General features: G+C 50.3%; 1 protein-coding gene across 7 annotated transcripts in view; it reads right to left on the minus strand.

Moving 5' to 3' along the window:
- Positions 1–17,043, minus strand: part of NLRC3 (NLR family CARD domain containing 3) — a 33,359-nt gene that overhangs the window by 5,396 nt on the left and 10,920 nt on the right. For 3 of the 7 annotated variants that reach the window (XM_071222122.1, XM_071222120.1, XM_071222119.1), the window contains 15 exons: positions 15,248–15,285; positions 13,998–14,100; positions 12,863–12,924; positions 12,413–12,614; positions 10,505–12,254; positions 9,396–9,482; positions 7,378–7,461; positions 6,833–6,916; positions 5,396–5,479; positions 3,979–4,062; positions 3,235–3,318; positions 2,481–2,564; positions 1,871–1,954; positions 1,188–1,271; positions 596–679 (listed from right to left, as the gene is read on the minus strand). In XM_071222122.1, coding sequence (XP_071078223.1) covers positions 596–679; positions 1,188–1,271; positions 1,871–1,954; positions 2,481–2,564; positions 3,235–3,318; positions 3,979–4,062; positions 5,396–5,479; positions 6,833–6,916; positions 7,378–7,461; positions 9,396–9,482; positions 10,505–12,254; positions 12,413–12,590 — 2,771 coding nt within the window. In that variant the 5' untranslated portion in view covers positions 12,591–12,614; positions 12,863–12,924; positions 13,998–14,100; positions 15,248–15,285. Of the gene's footprint in view, positions 1–595; positions 680–1,187; positions 1,272–1,866; positions 1,955–2,480; positions 2,565–3,234; positions 3,319–3,978; positions 4,063–5,395; positions 5,480–6,832; positions 6,917–7,377; positions 7,462–9,395; positions 9,483–10,504; positions 12,255–12,412; positions 12,615–12,862; positions 12,925–13,740; positions 13,802–13,997; positions 14,101–15,247; positions 15,286–17,043 lie in introns of all 7 variants that reach the window. The other 4 variants (XM_071222121.1, XR_011651484.1, XM_024553435.3 and 1 more) reach the window with 4 other exon arrangements.

The raw sequence follows: 17,043 nt of genomic DNA on the forward strand, positions 1-17,043 counted from the left end.
CGGACGTTCATAGCAGCATTATTTGTAGTAACCACAAAGTGGAAACAACCCAAAGGTGCAACAACAGATGAGAGGATAAACGGATTGTGGTCTTACCCACACAGTGGTGTACTACTCGGCCACAGAAAGGGACGAAGTACTGACACGCGCTACAGTGTGGATGAACCTTGAAAACATATTAAACGGCAGTCGCCAGAAACAAAAGACCACATATTGTGTGGTTCCATTTATATGAAATGCCAAGGAAGGTAAATCCACAGAGAGAGTAAATCTGTGGTTGCCTGGGACAGGGGAGGATGGGGAGGGACTGCCAGTAGATATGGGCGTTCTCAGAGGGTGATAGAAATGTTCTAAATTTGACTGTAGTGATGGTTATATAACTGTGAATATACTAGAACCAGTGAATTATACGCCTTAAACGGATAGATTGTTTCTCAATAAAGCCGTTATTTTTTTAAAGCAGATCAGGTTGGAAACACGCCTGCTGGCCTTAGGGCAGAGGAGGCTGTGTGCTGAGCGCATGCGCCCTGCGCCTGGCGGGCACTGCGGTTGCAGATTCCCCTGCTCCCCTGGCCTCCGTGGAGGCCTCACTTACTCGAGGCTGATCAGGCTCCTGTTGGACTGTAGTGCTTGTCCCAGGGCCTTGGCAGCACCGGCCTGGATGAAGTTCCACTGCAGGCTAGGCAGACACGGACCACATGATTAGGTGGCCCAAGGCAGCCCAGGAGGTCCTGGGGCTCCAGAAAGAGGGGTCTCCTCCCGGAGAGTCTGACACCAGAGGATGGAGTCCTTGCAGGGTGGGATCTATAGGGACCACTGACAGGTAGAACTCCTCAGTTCTGTGACCCTCCTCAGCCTTAGGCCCAAGGAGTCAGCATTTACTCTCTGGTGAGTGGCGAGCACAGGGACAGGCTCGAATAAAGACTCCTGGTGGCCCCTGCAGAAAGCATGTGACACAGAGGCACAGCCGTGGGTACCCACCTCCCACCATTGGCCTCTCCATGGATCAACCTCAGGAAGCAGATCAGGGTTCAAGGCTGGTGGCCTCTGCAAGTGACCTGCTGGAGGCCCCAGAGACCATGTAGGGGGTGCCCAGAGCTGGACTTGGCCTCCTGCATCAGCTAGTCTGGGTGTAGCCCCTCAGCTCTGTGCAGGGGGTGGGGTGGGCGCGGGCACCGAGGACTCACTGAAGGGACACAAGCGTGTGGTTTTCTCTCACAGCCACTGCGATAGCCTGGGCACCCTCGTCGTGAAGGAGGTTGGCTGTTAGGCTGGGAGGAGGAGAATGGGGGCAAGTGAGCAGAAGCCAGCCATGATGTCCCCTGTCCTTGCTCTCCAGGGAATCCACACCGCTCTCCTCCAACCCAAGGGCTACATCGGCTCCACTGGATAGCCTAGCTCACGCTTATGGAGCATGTGCCAGGCACACGCCCTGGACTGTTGTGATAAATTCTGACAACCCCACGGAGAGTGGGCCCAGGCTCGGCTCAGTGAGGTTCCATGACACATCACCCACCGGGAGATGGCAGAGGCACCAGGGACTCACTCCTGATCCTTGTACTGTGCTGCCCCTCATAACGGTGCCCCTTCCACGTGCTTGTCCATCACCACGGGACAAGGGGGGTGGGCGGAGAGTCGCCACTGACTTCATCCTCAAGTAATTTATGACGTGAGACTGGGGGACTTGCGTCAGGGTTGCCACCAGGGTCCAAGTCTCCCGGCTGCCTTCTCTCAGCCTTCAGCCTCCTTCAGCCTTTCACAGTGGCAACGGTGACGAGGGCCTGGCTCATCAGTCCCTGTGCTCTGTGTGGTTGGGGCCCTGGCATAAAGGAGTCTTAAGAAAAACAACCTGCCCCCCCAACTCACGTACTCCAGGTTCTTCAGGGTGCTGTTGGTGCAGAGTGCTCGAGCCAGGTCCTGGGCTCCCTTTGGGCTGATGGAGTTTTCTCGCAGGCTGAAGAAAGAGAAGACCCTGAGCTGCTGACCAGGCAGATGAGGCCTCTGGGGGAGACAAGCCCAGGTGTTCAGGCTTTTAGAACCAGAGAAACTTCAGGTGGAACCTGGCCTTCCTGAGCCTCTGGGTGTGGTGTGTGCCTCCGGCAAGCCCAGGTTCTGGTGGCTAGGCAGCCAAGTGTCTCCCCTTTAGGACTGTCAACAGTTAAAAGAGGATAAAACAATGGGACCTCAGAGCTGTGCGGGGCAAGCATGCATGCTTGGGCACCTAAAGAGCTTGTGTACAGGCAGGGAGCAGCAGAACTGGCCAGCTGATGGCCACAGCTGCCCCCACCCTCCCCAAAACAGGAAGAGCACAGGATGTCAGCTCCAGAATCAAGCTGCCTAACCGTAGGTCTTCACCAAAACCAGCCCACAGGAGTAGGTGTGGGCTTCCAAGTGCAGCCTTTCCTCCCCCCCTCCAAAAAAAATTCCCTTAGACCCCCGGCCAAAAGAATACCTGGTTGGAGAGGGAGGCTGGGACTTACTTGAGGCTGAGGAGGGTTTGGTTGGTGCAGAGGGCCCCCATCAGTGCTGCCACTCCTGCGTCACTGATGGAATTGCTCTGCAGGCTGCATACAGAAGAGAAGGCACGTTTGGTGTGGCTGTCTCAGGACCCAGAGGGAGCCAGCAGTCCAGCTGAAGCACTGAGTTCAGCAGGGGGTTGGGGGATCCCTGAGGCAGGTGCCACCCCACATCGCTCTTTTCATCAGCCCTCTCTCCTCTCCCATCGCCCACATTCCAGCCCCTGCTAGGTCAGGGCAGGTGAGTCTAGCACCAGAGTTTAGGCTCTGCCTTGGTTTGGGTGGCTCCAAACAGCCCCTGAGAGGAGGCATGTGCTGCGTCTGCAGCCTACAGAGAAAGTGGCACAGTTGAGTCTCCCCAGTATGGGGCGGTGCCAATCTCCCTGACACCACACCGAGACCACTGCAGCTGGCCCCCTTTCTGGCTACCTGCACCAACTTCTAAAGGACTCTCAGTGGTTGTTGTCATTCTCATAACTCCAGAGCCAACACCAACCTCTACAGTCCAGGGAAACAGAGCTGGTGCGGTGGGATGGAAGAGGCAGGGTAGATCATAGTATGCCCGGAGTCGGTGGTTGGTTGAGTTCTGGCAGGGAAGTAGCCCTGACTGACAGCCCTCCTCCGGGACCCACCCGCCTACTGGATGGGGAACCTGAGTAGGACAGGGGGAGTCACCCCCGCCCACAGCCACCCCCGGAGGGTGGTCAAGCAGACTCACTCCAGGCTCTCCAGGCCCTGGTTCACCTTCAGGGCTTCGGCCAGGGCCTTGGCACCTTTATTACCAATGCTGTTACTGGAGAACCTGTAAGAGATGGGACACACACTGGTAAGCCAGCCTCCTGCAGCAGCTGGACAGGGTAAGGCCTGGAAATCAGGGTCTAGGGGAGGGCTGTCTCTGTTGTATCAAGGGTTCCAGCACAGTTTCTCCTACTTGAGGCTGGTTGGCCAGAGGCCTCCTGCCTCCTATAAGAGATCAAGTTAGCAAAGTCCTTCTTGGCTCCCTGGCGGGCAGTAGGGGTCAGGGGGTGGGACCACCCATTTAATGGGAGGTATTTGTGAAACTTTATATGAAGGTGGCTAGGAAATGCCATTTTCTTCTGCCAGCTGAGAAAGCAGCAAATGTGAACCTGAGACAGTCGTAGCTCACTCAGACCCAGGAATCTGAGTCTCCATTCTCCCGATCCAGTGCTTTGGAGTTCAAAGTCAGGTATCCTGCACCAATACATTCATCCATCCATCCATCTACTCACACACTCATCCATTCAACTGTCCACCCATCTATCCAACTCATCTACTAGTCTATGCATCCATCCATCTACCCATCCATCCATCCATCTCCCCATCCATCCATCCATCCATCCATCCATCCATCCATCCATCCACATGCTCACAAATATTTATGATGGGCTGGGCGTTGTGTCAGTCACTGAGGATACCAATTTAGCCCTTCTGCATTTCTCACATGAGCTCCTTCAGACTCCTGTTCTGTTTCAGGGCATCTGCCATCTTCTGGGCTCCCGTGGGCCCGATGGTGGTGTTCTGCAGGCTGTGAGAGAGGAGAGGGGTCCTTCAGCAAAGCTGGTCACTGCCATTCCCAGGCCAAGGACACTGATTCAAGGTGGGAGGTCAGAGACTACTGAGTGCTGAGTGCCATCTCCACACATCACAGCACAGCAGGAGGGGTCTCCAGGCAAGGTCCGCCCATTGTTGCCGAAGTGATGCCAACAGACCAACATTATATGGAGACTAAGAGGCAAGGGCAGCCAGGCCCTGCCTTGTCAGAAACTGGAAAGCAGAGACAGTAGACACTGATAATATCTAGCAACTTCCTGAGTGGGAACTTCCACCTAGAAGTGCCACGGGCTCCTTACCCGAACAACTTTCTCAACACTCAACAGTCTACCTGCATGTCTCCCAACCCAACAGTCTTCCCAGGGCAGACCCTCCTCTACCTAGGTTCCTCTTCTCCAAAAGCTACTCCGTCTTATACTAAATCTGGAGGAGGGGATGCTACAGGAGAACCCCGTGCTCATCCCAGAAGGGTAGGCAGGGCAGGGCCTCTTCTGTGTGAGGGTAAGTACAATCTAAGCAAAAGGGAATTTTCCCTGGTTCCAAAAGAAAAAGAGACATCCTTCTCCCTTTTCTCAGTGTATTTCCTCATTATAATTGTGAATCCTTTCCCTGTCCTTTTGAGAAGTATGTAAATATTTTTAAAAGGTAAATAAAAACCTCTTGCCAAAGTTTACAGACTTGGAATGTCTTTTGTAAGGGCCTTAGAGCCATCTCTTTGAAAAGTACACATCAAAGAAGGTAGTACAGGCTCCAGGTTGGAAGTGCCTTCTTGTTATGAAGATATGAGGTCTTAACTTCCCTTAAAAGTTAAGGCTAAAGGCCATTAACAAACACAGATGGGTAGCCCAAGAGCCAGGCTAATTTAAGATGAACTATGTGTGACAAACAGTGCTGTCCGGTCCTCTTCCTTGAGGACCAGTTGTTTATCTTGGAAACATGTATGTTATGCTTGCTATGGAAAAGGGTGTGGTTTCTGCCTGTCTTTGCAATCTTCTCAGTGGCTTGCCTATGATGCGCATACAGTCCAGCTGACTGCTTATTCAAATAATAAAGCTGTTTTGTTCTTTCTCACATTTGTGGAGAGGATTTTCTGGATTTGCAGGAGGCTTTATTTTTAATTTTTTTCCCAACACCTGTCCTCTGGAAAAGCAATGGACATCAAGTTCTCTAGGGCCGTCCAGACAAGTCGGAAAGCCTCGGGACCTTGCCCCCTCCATCCCTCCTTGCAGAAAACAGGCAGAGAGGCCTTTGGAAGAAGAGATGGCGAATACAGAGGGAGCTCTCCAATGGCCGACATGTCTACTCACTGTATCACGGAGAGGGTCCGGTTGGCTGCCAGGGCTTCAGCCATGGACCTGGCACCATCATCCTTGATCGTGTTGCTCTGAAGGCTGTGGAGGTAAGGAAGAGGCATGTCCCTGATGGAGAGCACGAGGGCACCCAATGGTGGCCTGAACCACCACTGCAGTGTCACCAATGCCCAAGGAGGGGCAGCAGCTGACCTCAGTGAAGGGGGACTTTGACCACTATAGACCCTCAATGCCCACCACATAGCCACTGGGGAACAACTGGCCCTTCCCTCTGCTTCTCTGCCTTAGGTTCCCTTCTGGGTCTCTAAGCACTTGCCTGTGGACTGGGGACAAGGTGCCCATGATATCTGGATGACAGAAGCTAGGTCATCCATATCCTAATTACAGCTGAAAGTCACAGCACCCAAGCGTTGGCGAGGATGTAAAGAAATCGGAGCCCCCATCCACTGCTGGTGGGAATGTAAAGTGGTGTGGCTGCTGTAGGAAACAGACTGGTGGCTCCTCAAAAGGTTAAACACAGAGTTACCATGTGACCAGCAAATTCCACTCCTAGATGTTTACCCAAAAGAATTAGAAATGGGTACTCAAATACTGCACACAAGTGTGTACAGCAACATTATTCGCATTGCCAAACAGTGAAAACAGCCCAAATGTCCATTAGCTGATGAATGGAATATTATTCAGCCATAAAATGGAATGACCTACTGACACATGCAAGAATGTGGATGAACCTTTACAACACGTTTGCTTCCATTTATATGAAATATTCAAAATAGGCAAATCCACTGAGCAGAAAGCAGATTGGTGGTTGCTGAAGGGAGGGGAGAATGGGAAGTGACTGCTGATGGGTACAGGGTCTCCTTTTAGGGTGCTGAAAATATTTTGGAACTAGATAGAGGTGATAGTTGCACAGTTGTGAATGTCTCATGTGCCCTCAAACTGCACACTTCAAAATGGTGAATTTTGTGTGAATTTCACCTCAATATAAATAAATAAAGCAAAACAAAACAAAATGGTGGCATACGCTCAGCTAAGGATGGGTACAAGCACTGGCCCCTAAAAGAAGCACAGCAGACCACACCAAACCATAAGAATCTTCTGGAGGATGGGTTTTCAGTGTCTCGGAAAAACACCTCAGGGGGACATTCTGACCATGGTCTTGGGGAATTCCTCATAGATCGTTTTGCCCCTCCTCCTCTACGTACCTCTACCCACCCCCTTCCCCTCTATCCCCTGCTCAGGCCATAAACACAGACGCAATAACCTGGGAGGAGCTGGAACCTGGAAACTTGCTTGGGATACATGATCCTGCGGTATCCACTGAGTGGGAGCTGATATCTCATGGCCACATTTTGAATCACCTCCCACTCCATGGGTGGCACCCGAGGAGAAGGTTTTCTGGTCCCTCTCCACAGGGAAGCTGGTGACATGTACCTTAGAAAGACCAGAGTGCGGTTAATCTTCAGAGCATCGGCCAGTGCCTTGGCCCCTTGAGGTCCAATGGTGTTACTGCGGAGGCTGGAGGAAGGAAAGAAAGAACCATTCTCTTTCATCTAGTTCCCAGGGAGGGAGGGAGGGAGGAACAGAAGTTACACTGACCTCTAAATCTATGCTTCTTGAACAGAATATATCAGGGTTTGGGGTTTCATATTTTGTGGAAGTGAGACAGAGATTTTTATGTAGGCAAACAAAGAAAGAGATTCTGAAGGTGGCCCTGTGTAATGGGGAGAAGAAAATAGGATCTGATGGACGAGCGCGCTTGGGCCAAGTATGGAAAGGGGAATGATAACACCCGATTCAGAGCTAGTATTCTGGGGCTTCCCGGGTGAGTCGGAATAGCTGAGCAGGAACCCTACTTTGTTTGCTCAGCTATTCTTCGCACCCGCTCAAGGGAGAGGTGGTCAAGGGGACTTTACAGGATGTCTCACAAGTACCCCCTGTCCCAACAGTGCAAGATTAGCCTCTGGTGTTTTACTTACTCTAGAGTAGTCAGACTTCTGTTGACAAGAAGGGATCTGGCCAGAGCTTTGGCCCCTTTGTTACTGATCTGGTTCTCAGCCAAGCTGCCCAAGGGGAGGAAAAGGAGTGGTTATTTTAAGTCTATAAATCTCATTGTCTCTTCCTCAACTCCAGGCTCATGATTCAGACCCCTCAGCCTCACCAGAATCACCAGGGCCTGGACACAAGTGGAGATCATGTGAACCCTGGAACAGAAATGCTAGGCCCAGGAAAGCCTCTGAGCCAGACAAGGTAGGACCAGAGTGGGCAGACCGACCTGTATGCTGGCAAAGGGTTCCAGTCTGGCCAGAATCTGGCACAACAGCTGCTACGCATCACAGGAAAGAGGGCGGACAGTTACAGAAGCCTACCAATGCACCCCAGCCAGTGCTGTGCCAGAAAACTGGTTCTCGGGAAAAAGCGAAATACAAAAACTGTGGTTTGTAGCATTGGCCATTTTTTACAGTGTAAATGCTTCCACTATAGCCAGTTTCAGGCACTCACAGCTTGCAAATATTCCTGAAAATTTAACAATCAGCCCCCAGGCCTTGGCCGGGTAGCTTAGTTGGTTACAGCGTCATCCCAATATGCCAAGGTTAAGGGTTTGATCCCCAGTTGGCACATACAAGGATCAACCAGTGAGCGCATAAATAAGTGGAACAACAAATCAATCTCTCTTCCCCGCTCCACCCTTTCCCTCTCCGTCTCCCTCCCTTCCTCTCACTCTAAAATCAACAGATTAAAATTTTTTAAAAATCATCTCTCATAAACTCATAGTTCTAGCACACCATAGGTGCCAGCCCTTTTTCTAATGCAAGAAAGGAAAATGGTAGAGTTATTACAGAACTAACTTTAAAGTTTTCAAAAAGTACATCTGACCCTGGCTGGTGTGGCTCAGTGGGTTGAGCAGTTTCCGTTCCCAGTCAGGGCCCATGGCTGGGTTGTGGGCCAGATCCCCGGTGGGGGGGTGCATGAGAGGCAACCACACATTGATGTTTCTCTCCCTCTCTCTCTCCTTCCCTTCCCCTCTGTCTAAAAATAAATAAGTAAAATCTTTTTCAAAAATAAAAAAAGCACATCTGTATCTGCCTTGAAAGGGCAATTCCAAGAATATGCTGGTGGATCAACCTAATGTTGCTTCATGTACCCAATTTCAGAAATGGTAGCTGATGAAGTTTAATGTTTCTCAGACATTTAAAATGGTGGGAAGCATCATGGGATACAATTAGATTCCCCAGTGCTTTCAAGCCATGTTTCAAGGGCCCCTAGGCTTCCACAGGAAAGCTTCAGGAGCCACCAGGAGTCTGAGAGGGAGTCACGTGCTGGACTCCGAGCCCCCATCTCCTCTTCTGTCAGTTCCAGCAGCTCCTTCCGCTTTTGTCTATTTGACTTGTTGGGATTCTGCTTGCTAGGTCACTTTAAAAATAAAAGGATTCTGCTGCTTTCAAAACATTTGAAGACTATCCAGATTACCTTCTATATAAATGTCCCCAGGTTCTAGAGAGCCTCTGCCCCCCACCTTCCTCACCCCAAGATTTGTATAATATTTTATGAGTAATATTTCATGAGCCTTGAATGTGTTTTGTGAGGCATCCCTTGGGCATTTCAAACAGGGATGTGGTACTGAGGACCAACTACAGAGAGGTCAAGAAAAGCATGTGGCCATAGAGGAAATGTTAAGCTTTGTTCAGAAAAATTTCTGAGCACTGTCTAGACTCCTTTAAGCCAAACACTGAAAGTTGATTATTTTGCTGACAGCTCCTATGAATGAAAAAACATTAATAATGAGATGTTGTCATTATCATGTTTCTTTCAAAGAAATTGCATTTCTACCTCTGGTTAGTAAGACGACAGGCCTGCTAATACAGCAGGTCCTTATGCAGTGCCTGTCCTGTCCAAAGCACTTTCCTCAATTAAGTCATCAGAGCTTCTGAAAGGAGCCCTCAGACCCTGAGAGACAGGGTGTTGCCCTGGGAGGAATCTCCTGGGTCAGCGTTACCTGATCTTCTGAATGCGACAGTCCTTTCCACTCAACACGCTGCCCAGCAGCTCCATCACAGGGTCCTGGAACTGGTTGGTGTCCAACCTGGTCGGGACAAACAGCAATAGTGAGTATTCCCCCCCACAACCCCCAACACAGGAAAGTTGAATGAGGTCCCTGGTTGGCATTGGGGCAGCAAGAGGGGGCACTAAGCTCAGACACCAGGCTGGGATCCTCTCCCTCTCTCTTCTCTCCATCTTGATGTAGCTCCTCCCATACGGCCCAGAGATCTCGGACAGCACACCCACCATGCTCACAGAGTTTTATCCTACAAAGGTGAACTGGGAGGCTCAGTGGCATAAGCCCTAGGGTTCCTATCCTGAGGGCTGTCTTCCCAGCAGCCCCACGTACTGTGTGCATCTGTGGGACACTTGCTACTAGTTTTACTTCTGAGGACATGGAAGCTGCTCTCAGGTCCTGAATGGCCCTGGTGCCTTCCCCTCACCCCCTACTAAGATTAGAGCAGTGGACAGAGCATAGGCCGAGAATGAGTGGTTGTGGCCTCTGTCGGCACTGGAATGGTTCACATGGTGTTATGGATTGAACTGTGTCCCCACAAAGATGTGTTGGCATTCTGACCTCCCAGTGACTCAATAGTGCTGCCTGATTTGGAAATGGGGGGGTTGCAGATGTAATTAGGTAAGATGAGGTCATACTGGAGTGGGGTAGGACTGTCATCCCATATGACTGGTGTCCTTACAAGCAAGGAAAGTTCTATGTGAAGACAGCCATGGAGAAAGTGGTCATGTGACCATGGAGGCAGAGATTGGAGTGATGCAATTATAAGCCAAGGACTGCCAGCAAACACCACAAGCCAGAGAGGCAGGAAGGATCCTCCCCTACAGGTGTCATAGGGAGCACAGCTCTGCCAACACCTTGATTTTGGATTCTTGCCTCCAGAGTTGTGAGAGAATACGTTTCTATTGTTTTAAGTCACCCAGTTCTTGGTTCTTGGTTACACAGCCCAGGACACTGATACAGAGGGTCATGGTGGAGGGGAAGCACTTTCCAGGTCCTCTACTCTCTCCTCTGCCAACACACCCTGCACACCCCATCCTGGCACCCACCTCAGGCTCTGGCAGTAGAGCAGCTGGGGCAACAGGCTCTGGAGGACGCCCTGGCTGAGGCACAGGGACAGGTTGGCCTCCTGAGCGCAGGCGTCTGACACCTGCAGAAGGTAGGCCAGGGCGGCTCGGTGTTGGGGGCCGCTCAGCCTGGCCAGGCCCCCGCTCTCCATTGCCTCCTCCACACTGCGGGCCAGCTCTGTGCGCTGCAGCTCGTGCAGGCAGTGCAGGACATTGACTGCCCGGGCGCAGATGGCCGTGCTGGGGCGTAGGCAGTCCTGAAGGATCTGGGCCACCTGCATCCGGGAGCCCTGGTGTTCGCCTGGGGCCAGCAGGGAGCCAGCCAACAGGGCATTGACCCTTGGAGACAAGAGGCCGGAGAGGAAGCGAAGGAACACATCCAGTCGTCCATCCTCAGCCTGCATGGCCCGCTGGGCCGCGCTCCTGAAATGTGTGAGGAACCCCAGCCGAGGCCAGGACACACCACCCTCAGTGAAGAGGTCGAAGATGGCCCTCTTGGATGCGCTGTAGTAATACGCGGCCCCCACGAACTCCTGCAGGGACAAGTGGGTGAAGCAGTAGGCTGCTGAGGAGGCCAGGGTCTCCTCCCGCTGCAGAAAGCAGCTGCACAGGGTGCTCTGCAGCAGAGAGAGGTCCACACCAAATGCCTTCAGGTCTGGCTCGTAGAACACGTACTTCTTCTTGACAAGCCCATGGAAGGCCAGGCGGCCCAGCGTCCCCACCATCTTACGGCCACTGTGGGCCAGCTGCTCAATGCGAGGGCTCATCTTGCCCTTCTCCTGCCCCTCCCCATTGAGGGCCATCCTGAAGTACCAAGAGTAGAGCTCACACAGTGTCCTTGGAGGCCACAGCTCTGTGTCCTGGGGCCCCCGCCTATGGCGGCACAAGTGGCCCAGTGCTAACCCTGCAAGCCGGCAGAAGGCTGGGATGGTGCACATCAGGTACAGGGCCCTGTTGGCCCACACCTGGCTCAGGACCCAGTCCAAGTGGACCTGGTCCTCAGGGAACATCTGCTCCAAACACACTTTGATCTCCTCTTTGTTAAAGCCCCGGATCTCAGTCATCCGGTCCACCAGGCCCCCTGGGATCTGGCCAGCAGCGCTGGGACGGGAGGTGACCCAGACAGAAACTTCTGGGAAGAGGTTTCCCCGGATGATGTTGGTGATCAGGTGGTCTACTTGTATGTCCTTCTTGGGGTCAGTGCAGGCCAAGGTGTTGGAGAAATCCAGAGGAGTCTTACACTCATCCAGGCCATCCAGGATAAGGAGGACTTTGGCCAGGGCTGCTACTTCCAGGCCAGACTCCCCGACATGTGGAAAGAAGGAGCAGATGAGTCTGTCTGCAGACAGCTTTTCATGGGTGTTGAGATCCCGGAACGTCAAAGGCAGTACTAGTGAGAAGTCCTTGCCAACCTGTCCCCGGGCCCAGAGGCAGACAAAGTCCCTCACCAGGGTGGTCTTGCCCACACCAGCCACCCCAATGGTGATAGAGATGCGGGGTGGGATGGACACCCGAGACAGAGGCAGGAAGAGCCTGTTCAGGGCGATGGTCCTGGTGGAGCGCCAGCCCCCACGTGTGGCCTCCACCTGGGTGAAGTCGTGTTCCCTCAGCTGCAAGTCCATCAGGCCCTCCACCAGCAGGAGGTTGGTCAGCCTGGGTGAGGGGCCACCCAGCTCCAGGCTGCCTCCTGCCCTGCTCAGAAGGGCCTCTCGGTGTCTCTGTATCCTTGAGTCTGCGGGATGGAGGCCAGAGGGAAGGGCTGAGTAGGGTGGGTGAAAGGAAGGGGAGGGGGAGGACTGGGAGGGCAGGGGAAAGGAAGGGGAAAGAGGTAGAGTCGGGAGCAGGGTGAAGGCCGGGAGAGGGCCTGGGAATACCCCTCCATCTGCCTACCATTGCCATGAGGCCCCTGTGTGGGGTCAGGTGTCCTTTCAGGGGTCTGTGGGGCCTGAGAGCCCTGACAGCCCTTTCCGGCCAGCAAGTCCACAAGGGCTTTCACATGCTCAGCTGGGGAGCCAGCACTGAGGCCCTGGCCAGCTTCCCCGCCCATCTGCACCTCCTGCTTCCTCATGGAGTCCAGGATTGCCACCAGGAGCTGTGAAGAGAGGGCCTGAACCTGCTGCCTGCTGTCTCCCTGCCCAGTGGCCTGGGACAAGTAAGGAACCTCCTCATGTGTGGGGACTTACCCTTTGGGGACCCACCCTTTCTCTTCCCCTAGCTAGTGGCCCACTGTCTGGCCTCCAGGAAGGAGTTGGAAGGGCTGTTTGTTTGTGGATGCTGAGAGCAGGGGACCAAATTGACAAGAACCCAGGCCCAAGCTCAAATCTGAGCTCTGCCACTTACTGGTTGTGTGACACTGGGCAGGCCGCCTGAGCCTTCTGTGCCGTTGTGTCCTCATTTGTAACCTGGAAATGGCAGTGCAGTTATGAGCAGGTCCCTTCACAAGAAGGGAAGAATGAAAGAAGCCAATCTGGAAAGGCTACATGCGGTATGATTTCAACTCTACGTCATCCTGGAAAGGCAAAACTGTGGAGATAGTAAAAAGATCAGTGGCTGCCAGGGGGCGGGGTGAGAAGAGAGGGATGAACTGGTAGAGCACAGAGGATTTTCAGGGTAGTGAAGCTACTTTGTGTGGTATACCACAGTGGTGGGTTCATGTCGTTACACATTTGTCCAAGTGCACAGGACGTACAACACCGAGAGTGAGCCCTAATGCAAACCATGGACTCAGGGTGATAATGATGTGTCACTGTAGGTCCATCAGTCGTAACAAATGTGCCACTCTGGTGGGGATGTCCACAGTGGGGGAGGGTGCATGCAGGGGGCAGGGGGTATATGCAAATCTCTGTACTCAATTTTTCTTACTTTTCTCTCAAGTTTTCTGGAAACCTAAAGCTAGTAATTAAAGTCTAGTGATTAAAAAAGAAACAAAGAATACCCCTGGCCCAGTAACTGAGTTGGTTAGAGGGTCATCCTGATATGCCATGTCACGGGTTCAATCCCCGGTCAGGACACATATAAGAATCAGGCAATGAATGCATAAATAAGTGAAAGAACAAATCTCTTTCTCTCCCTCTCCCTCTCTCTCTCTCTCTGTCTCAGAAGAAGAAGAGATTTCTATTTATTGATTCTTCTTCTAAATGGGAACAAAGAAAGAATGGAGAAGTCAAGAGAGAGGGCAGAGTTGGTTCTCAGAGCAGTTGTATAGCTACTTTTCTTACTCTGTTTTCCTGGGGTCTCCCGGAAGAGCAGGGGCTCCTGACCCACTGGCAGCACTGTTTTCTGCAGGGGACAGTGATGCAGAAGCACTAAGAGGCAAAGCCATGTCTGAGTCCCACCTGCTCACGGTACGTTTCCTCTCTGGGGATATGAGTGGGTCCTGTTGCCAAGGCCAGCTACCCTGCCTGTGTATCCCTCCCTCAGCTAAGGTAGACACTTGAGGACTCTGAACCTGCCCCCACCTCATCCCCTTTCTCACCTGCAGTGGGCAGGATGTCTGGCCCAAGGTCCTCCCACCACAGCTCCTCCAGCAGGGCCTTAGGAACTCAAGGGCTGAGGGCTGGCCATCCTCCTCCAGGGGTCTAGAAGAGAAAACTGGACTTAGGGCTGGGCAGAAGTCAAACCTATTGCTTTGGGAGCAGCAGCTCGTTGAACTAGCTTCAGCCATGCCTTCCAGCCCTGTGTTCTCTGGGTCTCAATGTTATTCACTTAAAAAGGGGTGGGGGGGGTCCTGGCTACAGCCATAGGATTCAACTATCAACCTTGGATTTGTGTTGGGGTTCCTGGACATTTTAACTCAGGATGAACCTTTTTACCTGGGAAATGCTAGAAGTTCAGTAACAAGTAAAATAGCATTTCCCAGCCATTTAATTCATAGTGGTGTTGGAGAGTTGAGTACAACAAATTTGTGGTAGATGAACTAATCTGGGAACATTATAAATAGTCCAGGGCAAGGCCACTCATATTTCTTCAAAATTCTTCTGGTTGTTCTCACTCTTTTATTCTTCTAAATGTCAAAACTAAGGTTGAAAAAGACAGATGGGGTTTTGGTTGAAGTCGCTTTAATGTGGGTATTGTTGAAGTCTTTCTTTAGATCCTTTAGTAAAACTACATTTTTTAAAGTCTAAATCTTGCCAATTTTTTATTTGTGTCTAGGTACTTTTAAATAGTTTGTGTTGTTTTCCTGATTTTTTTGGTATAAAAAAAGACAGGTTTTTTGTATTTTATCTCATATTCCATTAACATGTTAAGTATTCATATTAGTTATCATTTTTGAGTTAATTCTCTTCAGCCTTTTGCATTCTGTGCTACAAAGAATTTAATCTCTTTTTGAAAACTATAACTTTTCTTTTGGATAATTTTTCTACATCGGCCGGCCCTGCTGCTCCCCCACAAGCGCCGCTGGATCTCGGCAGTCGCGGCAGGCGTCCCCATCTCATTCCTGACTCCACCGGGAGTGGTTCCAGCCCGAACCGTTAGGCCTGATGTTTGTGGCGGATTTCTAATTAGTTCTCTTCTCTTCTTAGAAAAGATCCCTTAAACTCCTCATTTCCTACTACCATTCAAATAACATTCTATACTACTACTGAAGGCTTACTCTGTTCCAGGCACTCTGTTAGGCACTGTATTTACATCATTTCATGTACTTCTTCTAACCACTCTTATTACCATTATTTCTCCCATTCTTATAGGTGAAGACACGGGGCTCAGAGAGGTTAAGCAACTTGCCTCAGGATCCACAGCTGGGAAGCAGGGAGTTCCAGCCCCTGGGGATGTGAAGATGAACAAGTTAGACGAAGTCCTTACCATGTAAGTGTGGTGGGGGTGGGGAAATGACAACAAAGAAGATAGCAAGTGGATAAGCAGGACGATTCTGGTGGTGATTAGTGGATGAAATAAACCACGTGAGTGATGAAGGGGAAATGGGGGTGTCGGGGGAAGGGGATGCTTTAGTCACAGTGGCCAGGGAAGACCTCTGTGAGAAAACTGCATGTAAGCGGAGATCTAAAGGGTGAGAAAGAGTTAATCAGGTAAAGAGCTAGGGGGACAGCGAGTGCAAACACCCTGTATGCTAGAGGAACAGAGAAAGGCCTGAGTCACGGGGCACAGTGAATAAGCGAGTGGGCTCACAAAAAGGGTTAGGACACAAACAATGTCCTAGTGGGGTTGAGACCTGGTCACTGTTGTAAGGAGTTTTAGATTTACTCTAAGTGTGGTGGGAAGCCACTGGAGGGAGTGACATAACTGGTGAGTATCAGATCTTTTATTTAATCTGTGAGCTATACTAATAGATTTTCTAACGATAAACCAACCTTGCATTGTTGAATACAAGCTCCCATTTATATTAAGCTATATAAAATAGGGTGGACTAGAACATAAGTCAATAGAACATAGGTTAGAGTTCAGGAACAAATATATATTTACATTATTTACCTATGAAGAAGTTTAATAAGGTGACAAAAACAGCATTTCAAAGCAGTGGAAATGCTGTTATGGCAGTTGTTTAGCTTATGAAAAACTTTGTTTGAGCTTTACTGCACACTGAACACAAAATTTAATTTCAATTTGAATGAAAGAATTTGAATTATAAATACAAAACCATAAAAGCACACTAAGAAAATAGGCGAGAATATTTGAAAATACTCTTTTGTGTAAGAATCGTCACCTGACGATATGTTCATTGATTTTAGAGAGAGGGGAAGGGAGTGGAGAGAGAGAGAGGGAGAGAGAGACTGATCAGTTGCCATCCGCATGCGCTCTGACTGGGGATCGAGCCCGCAACCTTTTTGTGCACAGGATGATGCTCCAACCAACTGTGCCCCCTGGCCAGGGCAGGAAGGCTTCTTTTAAGCAAGACCAAAAATCCAGGAGTCATAAGAGGAAGACTAAGAGATTTGCCTTAATTTAATATTTCTAAATAATAATAAATGTCTCAAATAAGATTGACAAAAACCTCAAGCCAGGAGTCAACATTAATACATAAAAGAGCATTAATATCTTTAATATATAGGGAGCTTTTATAAATCAATAAGAGTGAAATGAGTACAATAGAATTAGAAACATAGACAGATAATTACAGAAACAGTAGAAACAGAAAAAAAAGGAAACGGATAATTCAAAGAAGCATAAATGACTAAGATATTGAAAATATTCTCAAACTCATTAAAGATAAAAACAGTGAATAATTGTTTTTCACTTGCTAATTGGCAAAGATTATAATGACATAACAGGCTGCATTCATAAGAATGTGGGAGTAGTAGGTGGGAGGTTAAATTAGTACAGTTCTGGATCATACTTTGTCATTATCTATTGCCATTCAATATTCTCTAATCTAAAAGTCCCACTTCTGGGGATTATCCTAAAGAAATAACTGGAGCCCTGGCTGAGTAGCTCAGTTGGTTCGAGTGTCATCTTCTTACACCAAGGTTGCAAGTTCAATCCCCAGTCCGGGTGCATACAAAAATCAACCAATGAATCCATAAATAAGTGGAAGGACAAATTGATGTTTCCCTCTCGCTCTCTTT

This window comes from Desmodus rotundus, chromosome 1 (genome assembly GCF_022682495.2).
Source record: "Desmodus rotundus isolate HL8 chromosome 1, HLdesRot8A.1, whole genome shotgun sequence".
NCBI lineage: Eukaryota > Metazoa > Chordata > Mammalia > Chiroptera > Phyllostomidae > Desmodus > Desmodus rotundus.